This window comes from Haematobia irritans, chromosome 4 (genome assembly GCF_050003625.1).
Source record: "Haematobia irritans isolate KBUSLIRL chromosome 4, ASM5000362v1, whole genome shotgun sequence".
Taxonomy (NCBI): domain Eukaryota; kingdom Metazoa; phylum Arthropoda; class Insecta; order Diptera; family Muscidae; genus Haematobia; species Haematobia irritans.
This window is the reverse complement of record NC_134400.1, coordinates 93,610,873-93,631,887: the sequence shown is the minus strand read 5'-3', so window position 1 is coordinate 93,631,887 and position 21,015 is coordinate 93,610,873. Positions and strand designations below refer to the sequence as shown.

General features: G+C 34.5%; 1 protein-coding gene across 1 annotated transcript in view; it reads right to left on the bottom strand.

Annotated features, from left to right (window-relative positions):
• Positions 1 to 1,311: 1,311 nt before the first annotated feature.
• Positions 1,312 to 21,015, bottom strand: part of Con (leucine rich repeat protein connectin) — a 376,229-nt gene continuing 356,525 nt past the window's right edge. Inside the window, exon 4 of the mRNA XM_075307668.1 lies at positions 1,312 to 2,838. Within this exon, the coding sequence (XP_075163783.1) occupies positions 1,925 to 2,838 (914 nt within the window). The 3' untranslated portion in view covers positions 1,312 to 1,924. The remainder of the gene's footprint in view (positions 2,839 to 21,015) is intronic.

Sequence of the window (21,015 nt, the reverse complement as noted above, 5' to 3'; positions counted from 1 at the left end):
TCACCAAAATATTTCCAATTAAAAAGTTAATTGAAGTTGAAATTTTTTTCAATTAATAAATTAATTGGTACAATTAACTTTTTAATCAAGATAGAAACATTAAGTTAATTTAGTCAATGATTGAAAATTTTAAAATTTTTAATTAAAAAGTTAATTGATACAATTAACTTTTAATCAAATTCGGAAGACTAAGTCAGTTATAAAAGTGATTAAATTTTTGATTAATTTTGTTTTTTTCAAACAATCAATTGTTAATCCAACTAAAAAATTCTAAGCCAATTCAGAATGTAATTGAAAATAGTTACCTTTGTTTAATTACTAAATTAATTGAGTTTTGCAATCAACATCAATTAAGTTTTTAATTGAATCAATTAAAAACTTAATTGAAATTTGGTAATGAAATCAATTAATTTTTTAATCAAGAATTTTTTCTATGCCCAATTAAAACTGTAATTGATACTATCATTTTCGTGATTGAAGACATTTCAATTAAAAAATTAATTGGATCAATTAATTTCGTGATTGAATCAGAAAAAAATTTTTTTGTGTGTGGACTAACTTCCAATTTAGACGACTATGTCAAGAATTTTTACAATACTTTGCCATTTGGCAAGACTTTCCACTATCCAAGTAATTCTATTAGAATTAGTAGAAGCTTCTACGCAATCCCTGGTGAAGGGTACATAAGATGCGGCCTGGCTGAACTTACGGCCGTATATATTTGTTTTGTTTGGATTTTGTACCAGTGTTGTGGTAACACCATAAAATGTTGTAACATTTGTATGCAACACTTTTTTCCCAGACGAAATCACCATTAAATATTTACACTCTGTATTTTTTTTTTTTGTTTTTCACAAAAGAAAACACCCTTAAATTTGTCATTTCCCAGTCGACAAAAAAAATATTTATTAAATCGAAAATAAAATAAGCAAAGTCATTTTGAAGAAGGTTGACTGTTTACGAATTAAAAAAAAAAATCTATTTTAATAGCACATACAGAAAATGTTTCCTTATAAATAGGCTTTGCTTATTTATAAGGTCCAAAATAAATCTCTGTGTTGTTTTTCAATTGCACCACCCTGTATGAAATTTTCATATTTAGCGATTCACACACACACATATATATATATGTATTTTCGGATTGTTGGGTTTGCAAGCATTTAAGCGATACTCATTATAATATATATTTAATTCTAAACTATAATTAGATATCTTATTACTAAATATTTAATTAGGAAAAATATATATGAAAACTAAGAATAACCAAAACACAAAAATTGCAGACATGTTTTTTGTTTTTTTTTTTTTTTTATTAAAAGAAAGAACATTCATCCATCAAAAATAGGTCTTACAAGTATTGTTGATAGTTTTTGTTTTTTTTTTTTTCAATTTTTGTTTTTTGTGGTATTTGGTTTATTTTCCTTTTTTTTATTTTGTGTGTGGTTTTAAGGTTTTCCTGTTTGTATGTTTTTTGGTTTCTTTATTAACTATTCACTCTTATTTTTTCATCTGTTTTATTTTCTTGTATATTATATAATATAGTACATCTATAGGTAAAAAATGAAGAGCACAACACAAAGGGGACTTACTCTCGTACAATACGATAAGAACACAAGGTGAATTTCGAAATAATTTCATTTTGGAGAATTTAGTATATATACCATCAAGTTTTATTAATATATATATATTTTTTTTTTTAATTTTTTGTTTTGTTTGTTTTATTGAAAAATGTTTTTGTGTATATTTTTTTATCAATAATTTTGTATAATGACCCTCGAAAATTAATGTTTATTCAAACCCTCATATAAACCCTGTTTCCAAAAAAAAAAAACTAAATAAAGAATCTAAATCATAAACACAACTGCAGCTTTTAGGTGCAAAAAGGCTTCGAGCTACAACCCTACCTATTTTATCTGTCAGCATCTTAACCGACCTGGGTGCCATAGACAATGGCTAATATCAGCAAAAGAATGCCATGCATACCCATTGTGGCGAAAGAGGCCGCATTGGTTGGCGCCAGTACTTGGACATTACTACTGCGGACATCCATTAAATCGCGCGACAACGGTAATTCGGTCGGATCACTCAATTCATCGTGACAGGGTAAACGATCAGCCTTCAATATGAAGAGACGCACCTGTATGCCCAAAGGCTGTTTGGGCAATATTTCGACTGCATCCAAAGTATTGTCCTGGGCGGCGGAGGGTATATCATTGGTCTGTTGGAATAATGCATTGTGCTTCATCATTTCCAATTCGTCTTCCATTTTGACGGGATGTGTCGACAAACGGCCCACATTGCCAGCCTCAAAGTAATCATTGTGCATGTCCAGGCTACTGCTGCTGCTGCTACTGTCGGGGCCACCGAATATGTAATGGCTTTCGACGGGGGTTTTGCTGCTGGCACTAGCAGCCACCAACGAGTCTCCCTTGTAGTGGGGCAGTGTAAGAGCTCGTTTCTTTTTCAATGATGCTGAATTTCTCTGTGACATTTGTTGCTGCTCCATATCCTCGGTTAATTGCATTTGTCCATCAAATTTATTGATACCACTGATGCTGCTACTGCCTCGCCTCTGTGATCCTTGACGGTTTTTGCCCAAACGTTTTTTGTTTCCAAAACCATTGCTCGTTGTACTACTGCTACTACTGCCTGAATTTAAACCACCCACATTGAGTAGTTGGAGCACATGGGTGGGCACCGGTTCGATGAAATTGTGAATGCGAGGCTCTTGCAAGGTGCAAATGAAATCTTCCAATGAGTCACGCAACTGCTGGTAACGAGTCCGATTTTTCAATTCATACAGCCATTGCAGACGGCAGTCACAAATGAAATTGTTATCTGAAATGAATGGAAGAAGAACAAATAAGAACACAATAAGAAAGAAATTCACAAAAAACAACACTTGAAAAAATATCTTAGCGAGGAAAAAAATAAATAGAAACATAGAACATTTGTTGCATCCAGCTGATTTCACATACACCCAGAGAAGGAATATGATCACCTCAAACATGTTTCAAGAGCACCATGTTACTTTTTCACAGCGACCATGTAGCATTTTTGTCGCAAAAATAGTCTTTTCTCGTCAAACATAACATGCTTTCCGAAATCAGATACATAATTTCCGAGAAAATAATATGGTTTCGACAAACATGCTACATGTTTTCGGTGAAAAAGTAACATTTTGCTCTTGAAACATGGTTGTGGTGATCATATTCCTTCTCTGCATGTTCTGGTATAGATGGTAATCAAATTGCAGTTGCAGCATTAGCAACAATCAGAAACTAGAACAGTTTTCTTCTTTCAGGAACGAAATATTAAAAACAAGATCTCACACCAAGCATGCCACCAACTTAACACTACGTTCTAAATTTCCGCAGGAAATCAAATCTGGGAATTGGTTCATATCGAGGCTATATAATTATGGGACGATATGGATCAGTTTTTGCATGGTTGTTAGAGGCCATATATTAACATCACGTACTAAATTTCAAACGGACCGGGTGTAATTTTGCACCGCTGGGAAGCTCCGGAAATCAAATCTGGGAATCGGTATATATATGGAGAATATATATAATTATGGGCTAATTTTTGCGTGCTGATTAGATACCATATACTAACATCACGTACCAAATATCAACCGGATCAGATGAAATTTGGTCTTTCAAGAGGATTCTCAAATTAAATCTGTGGGTCGGTTTATATGAGGCTATATCTAAAAGTTGTCCGATTTGGGCCAGTTGCAATACCATTCGACCTACAACAATAACAACTACTCCTTTCAAGTTTCAAGGCGTAAACTTAATTCTTTCGGAAGTTAGCGTGATTTCAACAGACGGACGGACGGACATCGGTAGATCGACTTTGAATTTCACTACGACCCAGAATATACATATTCTTTATGGGGTCTGAGAACGATTTCTCGATGTGCTACAAACGGAATTACAAAGTTAGCATACCACCGATCATACGATGGAGGTTAAAACAGTGTTTTCATAATTCCACAAAAAAATTAAATCCACGTTTCAAAATTCTCAAAATAAGCCTTAGTCTATATTTGAAGCATTTTTATCTTTACTCCAACGATTTAATATCTCAGTCAAAGATGATTTCTTTATATAAAAATTTCAAAGATATGTGTTCGAAATTTAATGAGAAAAAATTTAATATAAAGAATTGAAGTAAAATTTATAAACACACTTAATTAAAATTTCATTATTTTAAAGAATTTTTTGCGTAACATTGTGTAAAATACGTGTCCTTAAATGTATGTTGGATAATCTTTGACATTAGGTCAATATTGTTTTCAGTCTATGAATCGTGTCATATAAGAAAAAACAAAAAATAATAAAAACAAAACTCTCATTACCAAGTAATCTCGGAGGTAGCTTTGTTTAAAATTGTTAACCAATTTCAATTATATAAGTTCGGTGCGAAAGTTTTCGAATACTTTTCCTTTTGAGCTGAGTGTTTGTCGAATGACATTCGAATCACTGTTGCTCTTTACCTGGTTTTGTCAAATATCGAATGACCGATTTGTGTTATAAAACTCCCAAAGGAGGAAACTATCTTCAATTTTCTTCAAATCTTAGAGAAACAATTGGCATTTTGACAACAGTAAATTGGAAAAATGCCTTGACAGGTTAAATGCTCTTGACACATAAGAGCCCAAGGTATTGCTGCAACGAATGCATGGGCGCCATGGAAGGATGCCATCATCAACGCCATTTTTGTTTTTTTTTTCTGTTTGCTGAAGACCACTTCATATAATCCTTTAGGTGATGGACGAAAAGTTATGTGCTATGAAAATTGAAATTCTTTGAATTTTATGTCTGTGTCGTTTGTCCATAGCAATTGCATTTATCCTTAGGCAATTATCTGCATTTTGCACTTTAAGAGCTTTCTATTAGTTTGACTGTTTTAGATTTTTTTATCATTTTGATTAGAAAACAAGTAAGTAAAGTAGAAAGTCGGGCGGGCCGACTATATCATACCCTAAACCACCATTACAGAATTAGTAGTCATAAGCATTTGTGGGGTAACATATAGGTCTGGGAGATAAACCGCAGTTGCATATTTAAGAAAATTAAGGGGTACATGTCTATGGGTGCTTTGTGTCAATCTGACTACAGCTCATAGTCAATGTTCCCAGGGAAAATGTTCGGTTTACCCTACAAGGACAAAAAAAGTTCCTACTTTCCCATACATTCCCAAACAATTTTCCCTACTATATTTTTCGTTAAAATTAAAAAATTTTACAAAACAAAAATGATTCTAAGTACTTTATTATCTTAAAATGTGAATATGCAACGTATATAACATAGAATATAAGTTTGTATTACCACCACGGTTGCCACAGTTGGTAGAATTCTACCCAAATTAGTAATCTTTTTTGTTAAATCTCTATAAAAATAAAATTTTGGAAAAAGTTTCTATAAACAAATTTTTGTGAGAAATTTTTCTATAGAAATAACATTTTTAGAAAAAATTCCATAGAAATAAAATGTTGACAAAATTTTCTACAGGAATAAAGTTTTGACAAAAATTTCTATAGAAATATTTGTTTGGTAGATTTGTGGTAATTTGTGATAATTTTCAAATTTTGTTCGATTTTTTTTTTGGCACGAGTGGTAACTGTACTATAGGGGACTGGATCTAGCCAACTTTGAGTAAGATCGGTTAATAAATAAGGGTTTTATGGGCAAATTTGGGAAAATCGGGCATACATATATATGGGAGCTATATCTCAATCTGAACCGATTTCCATGATTTTTTGCACATATAGTAAGTGCTATAGAAGATTACATTTAGCCAACTTTGAGTAAGATCGGTTGATAAATAGGGGTTTTATGGCCAAATTTCCACAAATCGGGCGGTACATATATATGGGAGGTATAGCTAAATCTGAACCGATTTCGATGATTTTTTGCACATCTAATTAGTTCTATAGAAGATTACACTTAGCCATCTTTGAGTAAGATCGGTTGATAAATAAGGGTTTTATGGCCAAAAATAGGACGGTACATATATATGGGAGCTGTAGCTAAATCGGAACCGATTTCGATGATTATTTGCACATATAGTTAGTGCTATAGAAGATTTCATTTAGCCAACTTTGAGTAAGATCGGTTGATAAATAAGGGTTTTATGGCCAAATTTACAAAAATCGGGCGATACATATATATGAGAGCTATATCTAAATCTGAACCGATTTGTATGAAATTTTGCAGACTTGAAGGGCGGTGAAAAAGATTACCTTCTGCTAAATTTGGTGACGATCCGTTTGAAAAAAAGCGCAATGTGACCCCATTTGCCGAAATCGGGCGATACATATATATGGGAGCTATATCTAAATTTGATCCGATTTCTTCCACATTCAATAGCGTTCGTCCTTGTGCCCAAAACACTCTCTGTACCAAATTTCATCAAAATCGGTTAATAATTGCGACCGGCATCCTGTGAACAACAAATACATGGACAGACGGACGGACGGACACCATGCGCTAGATCGACTCAGGAGGTGATTTGAGTCGATCGGTATATATTTTATGGGGTCTAAAACCACTATGTGGTTTAGGGTATAATTAAACATGTTTTCTTAAAAGCATATTCGATTAAATATGGTTGTTAGAAAAAAAATTTAATTCAATGAACGAATAAAATTTTCGACAATGAATCAAATGCGCAATCCAAGGTGGAGGATGTAGGAATTGACCATGGCCTATTTTCGACTTTATATTAATAATTTTTCCATGTAATACCCTCCACCATACGATGGGGATATATTAACTTCGTCATTCCGTTTATAACACATCGTAATATTCCCTTACGGACTCTTGGAACAGCAAATTTCATCCGATCCAGTTGAAAATTGGTACGGAGTGTAAGTCTATGGTCTCTAGCTTCAATGCAAATTTTAGTCACTGCATTGCAAATGGGCCATATCGGACCACTTTGGCTTGCGGAGCCTTGTAGGAATTGACCGTGGCCTATTTTTGACTTTATATTAATAATTTTTCCATGTAATGCCCTCCACCATAGGATGGGGGTATATTAACTTTGTCATTCCGTTTGTAACACACCGAAATATTGCTCTAAGACCCCATAAAGTATATATATTCTGGGTCGTGGTGAAATTCTGAGTCGATCTGAGCATGTCCTTCCGTCTGTTGAAATCACGCTAACTTCCGAACGAAACAAGCTATCGACTTGAAACTTGGCACAAGGAGTTGTTATTGATGTAGGTCGGATGGTATTGCAAATGGGCCATATCGGTCCACTTTTACGTATAGCCCCCATATAAACGGACCCCCAATTTGGCTTGCGATTGCTCTAAGAGAAGCAAATTTCATCCGATCCGGCTGAAATTTGGTACATGGTGTTAGTATATGGTCTCTAACTACCATAACTTACGCGTCCTTGGGTCTGGGCTAGATGTGGCAGCGACTCTATGTTTAATATAAACACCGCATGTCGTCTTGGTTCATCCACCTCATCCAAACGACCAACCTTCCAATCGGCGGTTGGAAGATCTGGGTTACATTCTTTTAGTCTCTCTAGTATTGACTCAGGATCAGGAGGGTTTGCCGGTATCCATGCATGTGCTCTAGGTTTAGCCGGTATGTCTTTTTTATCGACTAACTCCAAAGCGGCTCCTTCCCAAACTTCACCAATTAGCATCAATGCAGCTTTAAAGCAATCCATAGACCTCTGGTCTGCAAAAGCTATTAACTTATATCGTCCTTGATACCATCCAGCATCTTGCCGTCGAGAACTTGGTCCGGGAAACTTTTTTCGCACCTCTGAGTAGACACCAGACATCGCGTTCTCAATTTCCCCCCATTTTTGCCTTGGAATCATACCGTCCAATGCTCCTTTATTAATAATAGCCATCACAAGGCTGTCTTTTGCAACTGAGGCAAACGATCTTTGATCCCGTTTAGAGGATGGCAGCTCATCCGGTGATCGTTCCCTTTTTCCAGCTTCAAGAATTCCTTGAGCCCATTTTAAGGAATCGCTTTGTTTAGCCGACAACGTGCTTGAGTCGACTGATCCTAATTTCTTTAGGATAAACAAAGCATTTCTTCGTTCCTTGAATCTCTTTCGAGAGGGATTGCCACCTTTTGATGTCGTCACCATAGAAAAGGTTCGACTTGCTAAAGTGTCACCGCCAGTCGACCGCAACCCAAGTAATTCGATTGTGGATGACAGTCTTCAGTAGAAGTTTCTACGCAATCCATGGTGGAGGGTACATAAGCTTCGGCCTGGCCGAACTTACGGCCGTATATACTTGTTTAATTTCCTTTTTGTGAATGTTTGGACTTCTCGATTTGTTTAGACGCCACAAGAAGAAAAACATGATTCTGATGTAGGTAAATAAAATACATGCACACAAAAAAAATTTTTTTGATTTCAATCACGAAAATCGCGGATTCAATCATTTTTTTAATTGAAATGTCTTCAATCACGAAAATGATAGTATCAATCACCCATTTTGATTGAAAACCAACACGATTTTCAATTAAAAATTTAATTGACTTTTGTCACGGAATCAATTAATTGTGTGATTGAATCAATTAAAAACGTGATTGATTTTTATTCAATCACAGTTTTAATTGAATCAATTAAAATTTTAATTAATTTCGCGACAAAAATCAATCAACTATTTGATTCATTCAATTAAATAATTAATTGAAATTGGTTATAAATTTCGATCAAAAAATTTATATATTGCGACCCCAAAACCGTATTTAGTTTTATTGGAAATAAAAGAAAATATGTGTTTCTTATAATATTTAATATTTTATTATTGTTTTAATTATGCAAAAGACAAATAAATTTGGTTCTTTTCATTTGTGTTTTGTTCTAACATAACTTACAAATACAATTACTATCAATAACAACTATAGGGTGAAAAAATAAATTATATAAATCATTAGCTTCCTTATAATAATAACCATGTTAGCATGTTCCTTCTAATATGTAGATGCGCCTAGATTTCCAATAAATCAGCAGACTGTAAGCTAAATTAATTTTTCTGAAAGTAAACAGAATAATTCGAATTTAATTTTGTTCAATTAAAAGTTAATTTTGTTAAATATTACCTGCATAGAATATCAAGTTCAATTCTTAGTTCCAGGTTGCAGATTTATAATCTTATTTTGCAGTTGTAGTCTTCTAGCATATAAAGGTGTATTAAGGAGCTCGGTAATTTAATTTTAGTAACAATTCCTTTCCAAAATTTCCGCACATTGAAATCGTCTATTAAAATTTGAACCAATCAAAGACAAAAAATTATGGGAAAGCAATGTAATATTTGGTATTATATTGATGATACTTTGCAAATTCTGGAAATAGTTAAAAATATAAATGGAAAATACATATTTTTATTATTTTCGGATGTTTTCATTTTTTTAAATCCAAAAGGAAGAACTTTTTTACCATTACATAATTCAGCTCATTAGTTTATATACCAGATATACTACTCTCTACTTGGGTTCAAACTGAAAAAGGCAGGTAAAACAAAAATGCAATTTAATTATAATGCCACTTCGCAACTTCAAGGTGAATCTTCCAACAAACCCATACCGCTCTTGGTTTTAAGAAAACTACACCCTAAAAAAAAATCGCTTCTCTAACATATGTTCCAAACATATTTTGCAGGAAGCACATATATTATTGGATACCGCCGAAACATTAATATGTTTGTTTTATGTGACCATATTATATGTTTGGAAGCATTTTGAGTCCAAGAATAGTATATGCTTGGAAGAATTCCCCAAAGAAGATTATGTTCATTCCCTCACATAATTTTCACTTCCACGAAATTTTTGAGTTCTTCGCATCTTTTTCTGTAATACAAATATGGTGTTTTTTTCAAATGTCTATTCTCTTGGTTCCGAATATCTATTCTCTTTATTCCGAATACTCATTCTACTATTCAAATTAAATAATATTTAGACATAAGCATACCAAATTTTTGGCCTTATTATAAAACAGTTTTCCGAAACAACATACATTTACAGAAATTGCTCTCATTTCATTCTCTCGCTGTGTTATGATGATATTTTTTATTCAACCCTCCCGGTTTCCATATCTATTTCTTTCTCTATACTAACTCTCTCTCTCTCTCTCTCTCTGTCGCTCTCTGAATAAAGTATCACAACATATATATGTTTACTCGAAATTTGTAAATTTATATATGTTTACATTCACACATATTATTTTTATGAAACATTCATGCCCCAAACATAATATATTCTAACATACTAACATATGTGTCCCAAACATTTTGTGTTAGTTTAGGAACATTACATGTTTGCACTTAAATATATTGTGTTTAAAAATTGTGCCCGAAACACATTTTGTTTATATCGGAACATATGAAAAACATATTTTTCTAACAGTGTAGGAGTGAAAAAAAATTTATAATTTTAAAAGATCAATACGGTACCCACTTTTTTATTGCAAACATATTCTTATATATTTGATAAAATGGTGGAGTTGATGGGATTGATTGGTCAATTTCACGAAATAAAATTGGTCACTAAACGAAATGAAAAAAAATATATATTCCATTGAAGCCGTTTAATGTAAACAGGCTTCAATGGAAAACGGTATTCACATTTCATAATTTCTTACCTTCAATAAACGTAGATTGTTTTCCATTTTTACAATACCACAAAACACAAACACAGGTAATTTCAAATGCGTTCTCTCATATATATTTTTCAAACCTTTACCACGTGGCCATTTGTTGTTGCACACTTTATTTATTTCAACCCTTTGCTATGATTTGTTGTTGCGTTCAAAATATTTATGCACACATTTTGAATGCAGCAGACAGAATATCGCCAATCATGTTTTTCAATTTACGCGAAAAACAAAAACCCAACCGTTCGTTATGAGTTACTTCAACAGACTGATCTCTCCATCATACCTTGTTGAATAAATACCCATTCTCTTGTTCTCTTTTCGCTCTTTCCATTGCTCAAAATTATTCAATTTCAATCACAAAGGTGATTGGATCAATCACATGTGTAATTGGAAACGGAAAAAATGTCAATCACGTTTGTAATTGAAAATTATTTCCGAATTGATTAACAAATTGATTGAATCAATTAATATTTTAATTGGAAACGTAACAAATATCAATCATTTTTTTAATTGGTTTTTATTCGGATTTGATTAATAAATAATTGAATCAATTAACATATTAATTGAATCCGTTTCCAAATTCAATTAAGTGTTTAATTGAAAAAATTTTGGTCATAATTTTTTGTGTGTGCCCACACATAAATCAAATGCTACTCTCTTGTCAAGAGTACAATCTCAGTGTTTTCCAAATGTCTATACTCTTGTCGCTCTCTTTTCTCCGAATACACATTTTAATATTCAATTTTTATATATTATTTAGACTAAAGCGTATTAAACTTATAAGGAAGCATCATACCAAACGCATAGTCATAACGAATGCATTCACACTAAACAAAAAGTAAACCCTCTATTTGACTAAAGCCAATTTAAATTTATTTTAATTCATGGAATTATTATGTTTGGAGAAAGTTTCCTTTACACTAATATTTTTTTTGCGTACGTTAGTTAAATAAAAAAATGGGAAAAATTACACACAAATGAAGCATAAATATTTACTAAGGTCATACTTTGTACAAAATAGTTCATTATTTATTTAAATTTGTAAATATTTTCTACAAATGCGCCCACCTTAGATTTCGCATTCTTACAATTTTGAACTCCAATTTTTGCCTTCAAGCTACAAACTTTTCTTTAACAAGTGAAAACAAGTTAGAAAAGTCTAAAGTCGGGCTGGTCCGACTATATTATACCCTTCACCACTACGTGGACCATCTTAACTCTTTTAAATTTGTTGGGAGCTATATAAAGGTTTACATTCCCATATACAAATACTTAAATTAGAACCGATTTGGAAAAACTTTTTTAAACTTCTACAAAATCTCTAGACTTTAATTTTAAATCGTCTAACGCCCTGAAACGAAACACAATTAATTGAAAAAATGTGGGAAATATAAAGCTAAGATCATTTTATTGCACGAAAGTGCGTTCATGATTTATCCGGCGATACACATGTAAAGGGTGATTCTTTTGAGGTTAGGATTTTCATGCATTAGTATTTGACAGATCACGTGGGATTTCAGACATGGTGTCAAAGAGAAAGATGCTCAGTATGCTTTGACATTTCATCATGAATAGACTTACGATCTGCCACAACGTCGAATTTTCAGTGAATGGGCCCTAGAAAAGTTGGCAGAAAATCCGCTTTTTTATCGACAAATTTTGTTCAGCGATGAGGCTCATTTCTGGTTGAATGGCTACGTAAATAAGCAAAATTGCCGCATTTGGAGTGAAGAGCAACCAGAAGCCGTTCAAGAACTGCCCATGCATCCCGAAAAATGCACTGTTTGGTGTGGTTTGTACGCTGGTGGAATCATTGGACCGTATTTTTTCAAAGATGCTGTTGGACGCAACGTTACGGTGAATGGCGATCGCTATCGTTCGATGCTAACAAACTTTTTGTTGCCAAAAATGGAAGAACTGAACTTGGTTGACATGTGGTTTCAACAAGATGGCGCTACATGCCACACAGCTCGCGATTCTATGGCCATTTTGAGGGAAAACTTCGGAGAACAATTCATCTCAAGAAATGGACCGGTAAGTTGGCCACCAAGATCATGCGATTTGACGCCTTTAGACTATTTTTTGTGGGGCTACGTCAAGTCTAAAGTCTACAGAAATAAGCCAGCAACTATTCCAGCTTTGGAAGACAACATTTCCGAAGAAATTCGGGCTATTCCGGCCGAAATGCTCGAAAAAGTTGCCCAAAATTGGACTTTCCGAATGGACCACCTAAGACGCAGCCGCGGTCAACATTTAAATGAAATTATCTTCAAAAAGTAAATGTCATGGACCAATCTAACGTTTCAAATAAAGAACCGATGAGATTTTGCAAATTTTATGCGTTTTTTTTTTTAAAAAAAGTTATCAAGCTCTTAACAAATCACCCTTTATTACAGGTATAGGGCAATTTGAGGAATTTTTATTTTTGCTTCTTAGCAGTGGTTTCACAAGGATATTGACTAAATTTCACCAAGATAGGTGGTCAATTGTGGGGGTTGTGACCAGGGATCCGGAGCGGTCCATTTTTTTCGCTCCGCTCCGCTCCCGCTCCGGAGAAAAAAAAACCGCTCCGCTCCTCGCTCCGCTCCGAGAAAAAAAAAATCGCTCCGCTCCGCTCCACGCTCCGCTCCGCTCCTCTTCGAGAAAATTATAGTGCAAACATTGTATTCAATTGAGTTTTATTTTATTTAGAAAAATCGAGCGGTACATATATGGGAGCTATAGCTAAATCTGAACCGATTTCGATGATTTTTTGCACATATAGTTAGTGCTATAAAAGATTACATTTCGCCAACTTTGAGTAAGATCGCTTGATAAATAAGGGTTTTATGACCTAATTTGACAAAATCGGGCGATACATATATATGGGACCTATATCTAAATCTGAACCGATTTCGATGAAATTTTCAGACTTAAAGGGTGATACAGAAGATTATTTTGTGCTAAATTTGACGACGATCGGTTAGTAAAAAAAGTGCAACGTGACCCCATTTGTCGAAATCGGGCAATACATATGGGAGCTATATCTAAATTTGATCCGATTTCTTCCAAATTCAATAACGTTCGTCCTTGTGCCCAAAAAAAACTCCCTGTACCAAATTTCATCAAAATCGGTTAATATTTGCGACCGAAATTCTGTGAACAACAAATACATGGACAGACGGACGGATGGACGGACGGACGTCAAGCGCTAGATCGACTCAGGAGGTGATTCTGAGTCGATCGGTATATATTTTATGGGGTCTAAAATCAAAATTTCTTGTAGGCACATTTTTTGGCAGATCAAACTTGTTATACCCTAACCACTATGTGGTTTAGGGTATAATAACTTTAAAACAATGTGTTGAAATATTTTATTAATTTTGAAGATTTTTTCAGAAATATTAAATCCATTTTGACTTCATTAAAGGAAGCATTCTAGGAAGCATATGTTAATTTTTCATTTTTTTTAGATTTTTTTCGTCAGTTGTTATCAAAATCCTTTAAAAACGAGTTAACGAGTTATTTTTTTTTTTCCATATTAAGACTTGACTTCCAGTAGAAATTATGCTATGTTTCAAGTAAAAAGCGTCTTTAAAATAAAGTGTTGAAAAACATGTCCTATTTTTTAACGATTTTTTGCTTTGTAGGCAAGATGCAAAAAGGAAACAAATTTAAAGACAATTTTATTAATTTTAAAGAATTTTTCTTAATTATTAATGTCACGTTGACCTTACCTCAAAAATTTTATCTTTCATGTTATGATACACATTTTTAAGTAAAATCACTTAATTATAAGGACATTACAGCTTTATTCAAAAGTTTATTGCCTTTTGGACAAGAAAACAAGTATATACAGCACTAAGTTCGGCCGGGCCGAACCTTAAATACCCACCACCATGAACCAAATATTAGGGTTTCCTTTGAAATTTTAGGAGGGCTTGAGGACTTGAGGACACTTCCCGAAGATAAATTTAAAGATTTCACCTATGAGGACTATATCAGATTCTGGATTTATAAGAACCATTTTTGTTTGAGTTTTAGAGGAATCATTAACATCTCTTGTAAGTGTGCAAGAAAATTATAAAATAACGTCTTGATTTGAAATCTTAAATATGTAGAAGTCAAATCTGGAAATTTTACATTGAGTTTCAAGCAATTCAAGTGAAGTCGGTCTATATGGAGGCATTACCAAATGGACCGAGCCTAAAATACCAGAATATTTACAATTTCAGGCAAATCAGATAAAAATTACGGTTTCTAGAAACCCAAGGAGTTAAATCGGGAGATCGTTGTTATGGGGGCTATACTAAAACATGGACCGCTACTCACCGTTTTCGGCACACCTCTTTATGACCGAAAATACCTCTAGATTTCCAATTTCAGGCAAATAGGATAAAAACTTCGGATTCTAGAAGCCCAAGAAGTAAAATCGGGAAATCGGTCTATATGGGGGCTATACCAAAATATGGACCGATGCTCGCCATTTTCAGCACACCTCTTTATGGTCCAAAAATACCCCTAGATTTCCAATTTCAGACAAATTGGATAAAAAATACGCTTTCTATAAGCCCAAGACCCCAAATCGGGAGGTCGTTTTATATGGGGACCATACCAAAACATGGACCGATACTCACAATTTTTGGCACACGTATTTGTAGTCCTACAATACCTCTAGATTTCCAATTTCAGGAAAATAGGATAAAAACTTCGGATTCTAGAAGCCCAAGAAGTAAAATCGGGAAATCGGTCTATATGGGGGCTATACCAAAATATGGACCGATACTCAAAATTTTTAGCACACGTATTTGTGGTCCTACAATACCTCTAGATTTCCAATTTCAGGTAAATTGAATTAAAACTGCGGTTTCTATAAGCCCAAGAAGTAAAATCGGGAGATCGGTCTATATGGGGGCTATACCAAAACATGGACCGATACTCACCATTTTTGGCACACCTCTTTATGGTCATAAAATACCTCCAGATTTCAAATTTCAGGCAAATTGGATAAAAAATACGATTTCTATAAGCCCAAGACCCCAAATCGGGAGGTCGGTTTATATGTGGACTATATCAAAACCCGGACCGATATAACCCATCTTCGAACTTGACCTGCCTGCAGACAAAAGACGAGGTTGTGCAAAATTTCAGCACGATTGCTTCATTATTGAATACTGTAGCGTAGACAGACAGACGGACATCGTTATATCGTCTTAGAATTTCTCCCTGATCAAGAATATATATACTTTATATAGTCGGAAATCGATATTTCGATGTGTTACAAACGGGATGACAAACTTATTATACCCCCGTCACCATTCTATGATGATGGGTATAAAAAACTTTATTTTAGAGAAATGCGTCTTCCATGTTAAGCAAAATTTGCATTCTTATTCTAAGGACATGGAATCTTTGACTTCACGACAATATTTTTTCAGTGTAGAAAACTAAAAAATTAAATATAAATAAGATCGTTTAATTGCATTTATTTGACGTTCATTACAAACATCTTTGTAGTAATACGGGATGAAATTGATCGAAAGTACTGTTGTTACTTTTACAACACATACTAGATATATATTTTGACATTTGCCGTTTTTGAAAACAATTACTAAAAAACACGTTGTGTTTTCCCCAATGTACGTACGTACAAAAATACATATCGTACATTTTAAACGTTTACTCACACTACGCTAAGTACTAGCTAAATTTGAAATTACCTACACAGTGTAATTTCAAAGTTACACATTTCATTCAAGTAATATTTTATTCGGAGCGGAGCGGTTTTTCATTTGGAAACCGCTCCGCTCCCGCTCCGCTCCGGATTTTAGAAATGCCGCTCCCGCTCCGCTCCCGCTCCGGCAAAAAAAGGGCTTGCTCCGCTCCGCTCCGCTCCGGATCCCTGGTTGTGACAACATTTGGCCACATCGAGCGACATTTACACAGCCGGAAACTTATCTAAATCTTCTGTGGAAAGTATTGGGACATCTTCTCAGCGTTTGTAGTTTTGTTTAGTTAAAATTTTCTGGTGTGTTCACTGTTTTTTATTTATTTTTCAGTGCATACAAGCACAACTTTCCGAAACACCATATAAGCAGTTTCGCAACAACCACTAATTGGTCTCATCTGAGTTTCTCGTTTGATATCTTTCGGCAACTCTCTCGGTTTTTATAAATACATTGCCCGAATTTTACAAATTGAGCGATTTTATGCTTGATGATGGTCTGTACCAAACTTTTTATACCCTCCACCATAGGATGGGGGGTATATTAACTTTGTCATTCCGTTTGTAACACATCGAAATATTGCTCTAAGACCCCATAAAGTATATATATTCCGGGTCGTGGTGAAAATCTGAGTCGATCTGGGCATGTCCGTCCGTCCGTCCGTCCGTCTGTTGAAATCACGCTAACTTCCGAACGAAACAAGCTATCGACTTGAAACTTGGCACAATTAGTTGTTATTGATGTAGGTCAGATGGTATTGCAAATAAGCCATATCGGTCCACTTTTACGTATAGCCCCCATATAAACGGTCCCCCAAATTTGGCTTGCGAGGCCTCTAAGAGAAGCAAATTTCATCCGATCCGGCTGAAATTTGGTACATGGTGTTAGTATATGGTCTCCGGCTGAAATTTGGTTCATGGTGTTAGTATATGGTCTCTAACAACCATGCAAAAATTGGTCCACATCGGTCCATAATTATATATAGCCCCCATATAAACGGACCCCCAAATTTGGCTTGCGAGGCCTCTAAGAGAAGCAAATTTCATCCGATCCAGCTGAAATTTGGTACATGGTGTTAGTATATGGTCTCTAACAACCATGCAAAAATTGGCCCACATCAGTCCAGAATCATATATAGCCCCCATATAAACCGATCCCCCGATTTGGCTTGCGAGGCCTCTAAGAGAAGCAAATTTCATCCGATCCGGCTGAAATTTGGTACATGGTGTTAGTATATGGTCTCTAATAATCATGCAAAAATTGGTCCACATCGGTCCATAATTATATATAGCCCCCATATAAACCGATCCCCCGATTTGGCGTGCGAGGCCTCTAATAGAAGCAAATTTCATCCGATTCGGCTGAAATTTGGTACATGGTGGTAGTATATAGCCTCAAACTCCCATGCAAAAATTGGTCGAAATCGGTCCCTAATTATATATAGCCCCCATATAAACCGATCCCCCGATTTGACTTCCGGAGCCCCTAGGAAGAGCAAAATTCATCCGATTCGGTTGAAATTTGGTACGTGATGTTAGTATATGGTATCCAACAACCATGCAGGAATAGGTTCATGTCAGTCCATAATTATATATAGCACCCATATAAACCGATCCCCAGATTTGACCTCCGGTGCCTTTTGGAGAAGCAAAATTCATCCGATCTGGTTGAAATTTTGTACGTGGTGGTAGTATATGATATTTAACAACCATGGCAAAAGTGGTCCATATCAGTCCACAATTATATATAGCCCCCATATAAACCGTTCCCGAGATTTGGTTTTGGAGCCTCTTGGAGGAGCAAATTGCTTCCGAGTCAGTTGAAATTGTGCTAGTATATGGCCGTTAACAACCATGCCTAACTAGGTCCATATCGGTCTATAGTTATATATAGCCCTCAGATAAATCGATCCCCAATCACACAAAAATTGGTCCATATCAATAATTGTATATAGCCCCCATATAAGCGACCCCCATATTTCAATTCTGGCTCCCTACGTACCGTGCAAAAGTCCATATCGATTCGTAATTTTTTGTAGACTTACTTACACATATTTTTTTTTGTCTAATGTATGGACTAACTTACAATTTAGAAAACGATTTAAGATACCACAACCCAAGTAATTCGATTGTGGATGACAGTCTTTCGTAGAAGTTTCTACGAAATCCATGGTGGAGGGTACATAAGATTCGGCCTGGCCGAACTTACGGCCGTTTATAGTTGTTTAAGTTTGTGACTGTCGCGAAGCCGTAAATGTAGAATAAGTAACAAAAGTCCCAAACTCAAAATACATCAGTCGCGTCAGCGAATTCGATTTTATCCAAAATGATGATATGTGAGAAGAAGTTTCAATTCTCAGGTATTTTCCCTATTGCCCTTTGCACGAGTATAAGGTAATCATGGCTGTACAATACTCCTGGTTGTATATCGAAGATACAGGAGAAGGAAGAAAAGGAAACGATGTGCACGCCTTGATGGTTTAATGGAAACTCAATTTATTGTTAAATTTACAATGATATAAGTCATTCTAAATTAAACAATAGTAAAATACTTCTCATTCTAATTATAGTGTTTGCTGTTACCTCTTCTTGTGGAAAATCTTCCACATGGATTTTATTATTATACGCATGTGAAGCATACTCATTTGTTTTATCAGCTCTAATGGTTTATTACATTTAGGTAGACCGCTGATAACACTTCTGCCTATAGACAAGAACCAGTGTTGCCAGGTTAGGGGTTTCCCCCCAAATTTAGGGGTTTTACACGTTTGGGGGGATTTTTAGGGGTAACATTTATTTGGGGGGTTTTTAGGGGTAAACAAATATTTAACATCTAATAAAGTTAAACAATTCTCAACCAAATTCGAAACATTTCTCGGAGAAAAAACATACGCGGGAGATCAACACAAATCCCTAGATATAAGCAAGTATGCATTAATATTGCTTTCGGAACCCTTCTTTTAGCACTGGATACCCTAAGTCGGGAAGGACTAAAAGAAAACAGAGTACTCGTTTATCCAGGACAAATCCAAAAATATGCAACACTGTCATCAGCTGTTTAAAAACAATCGCAGAAAACAAGTGAAATCTTGCATTTTTAATGTATGAAATGCTGAAATAATAATAAATATTTACTTCTGCGATTTTTTATGACACTGTACTACTTTGAATTTCTTGTTTTTCGATAAATTAGTCACAATAAATTGCTATTGTGAATCGAAGAAGCGCACTTTATCAAAATACAATCTGGCAACATCGGCGCGATTTGCACTGATGAGATGTTCTGGATAGAACACCAGTGCTACGATGTTCTGGATAGCCCATACAAATATTGCATCCAGTGCTAAAAGAAAACAGCCCAAATGTTTGGGTAAAGCAAACTATGCTGGTGGCAATTTGGAAATTATATTGATAGTATGATAGAAAATATGAAACATAAAAATCCACTGTACAGAACTGTACAGTGGCTTTTCTTCAATATTAAGCTAAAACTTCAGCTTCTGTCCAATATAACCCCAAGGTATTTTGCACACTCCCTAAAGGGAATTTTAATACCACATCAGGAAAGGAGCTTAACCGTTCGAAACCTTTTACAAATTTTTGCAGAAACTGACAGCTAAGTCCTACATAAGTCCTGCATAAGTGAGCTGCTGTTTAGAGAGAATTTTATAAAAGCACTTCTCGCCTTATTAGAGCTAATTTCCATAGTAATTGCAAATTGTCAAAATTCTAGCTAGTGATTCGCAGATGCAACAAAACCCAGAATAGTTTGAAGTTGAGGATTAGATATGTAAAACTAGTTAAGTTTTCAATACATACAATATGACAGCATAATATGCTGTTATATTGTATTTATTGAAAAATATTATTTTTTGCATTCCTTTTATCGGGCAGCCAAACTAAATTGAAAAATGTTCATAATTCCTTTTATTCAAAATTAAGTTTTCTACAGTAGGTTTACGTCAAGTCACAGTTTGTGACAGGCCAAACCTGCTCAATTTTAGTGGCCTACAAACACTGTGGGTGTAAAATCAAGTATACACTCAAAAAAAGTGAACTCTCTATTTCGCTAAAGCCAATTTAACTTTATTTTAGTTCATGGAATTATTATATATGGAGAAAGTTTCCGTTACTCTAATAATTTTTTGCGTACGTTAGTTAAATGAACTAAAATACGGAAAAAAATTATACACAAATAAAGTAAAAGTTTTACTAAATTAGTACTTCTCACAAAATAGTAGTACTACAAATGCGTCTATCATGAACTTCGTATGTCACTAAAGACATTCTTGCAATTTTGAATTCCAATTTTTTATTTCAAACTACAAAAGTTTCTTTAACAAGTGAAAAAAATTAATTACGTCTAATAAATTTTCTTGAATTTACTTATTTTTGTTATATAGGCGTGATGCCAACGTTTGTAATATTGTTTAGTTAAAATTTTCTAAAAATATTAAACATTTTCTAAAATTAGCCAAATGTTTTCTTCCTGGTGGGTTCACTGTTTTTCAGTGTAGCTCCTAATACCAGGCGTTTTTGTTCAGATCGAGATAAAACTCTCAAAAACATGAACCTCTTAATGTTCTTAAGTAAGGAAATAGGGGTTCGTTTCCAAACAATGATGCCCCAAAAATGCAGATGTTTACTAATTCAGTAGC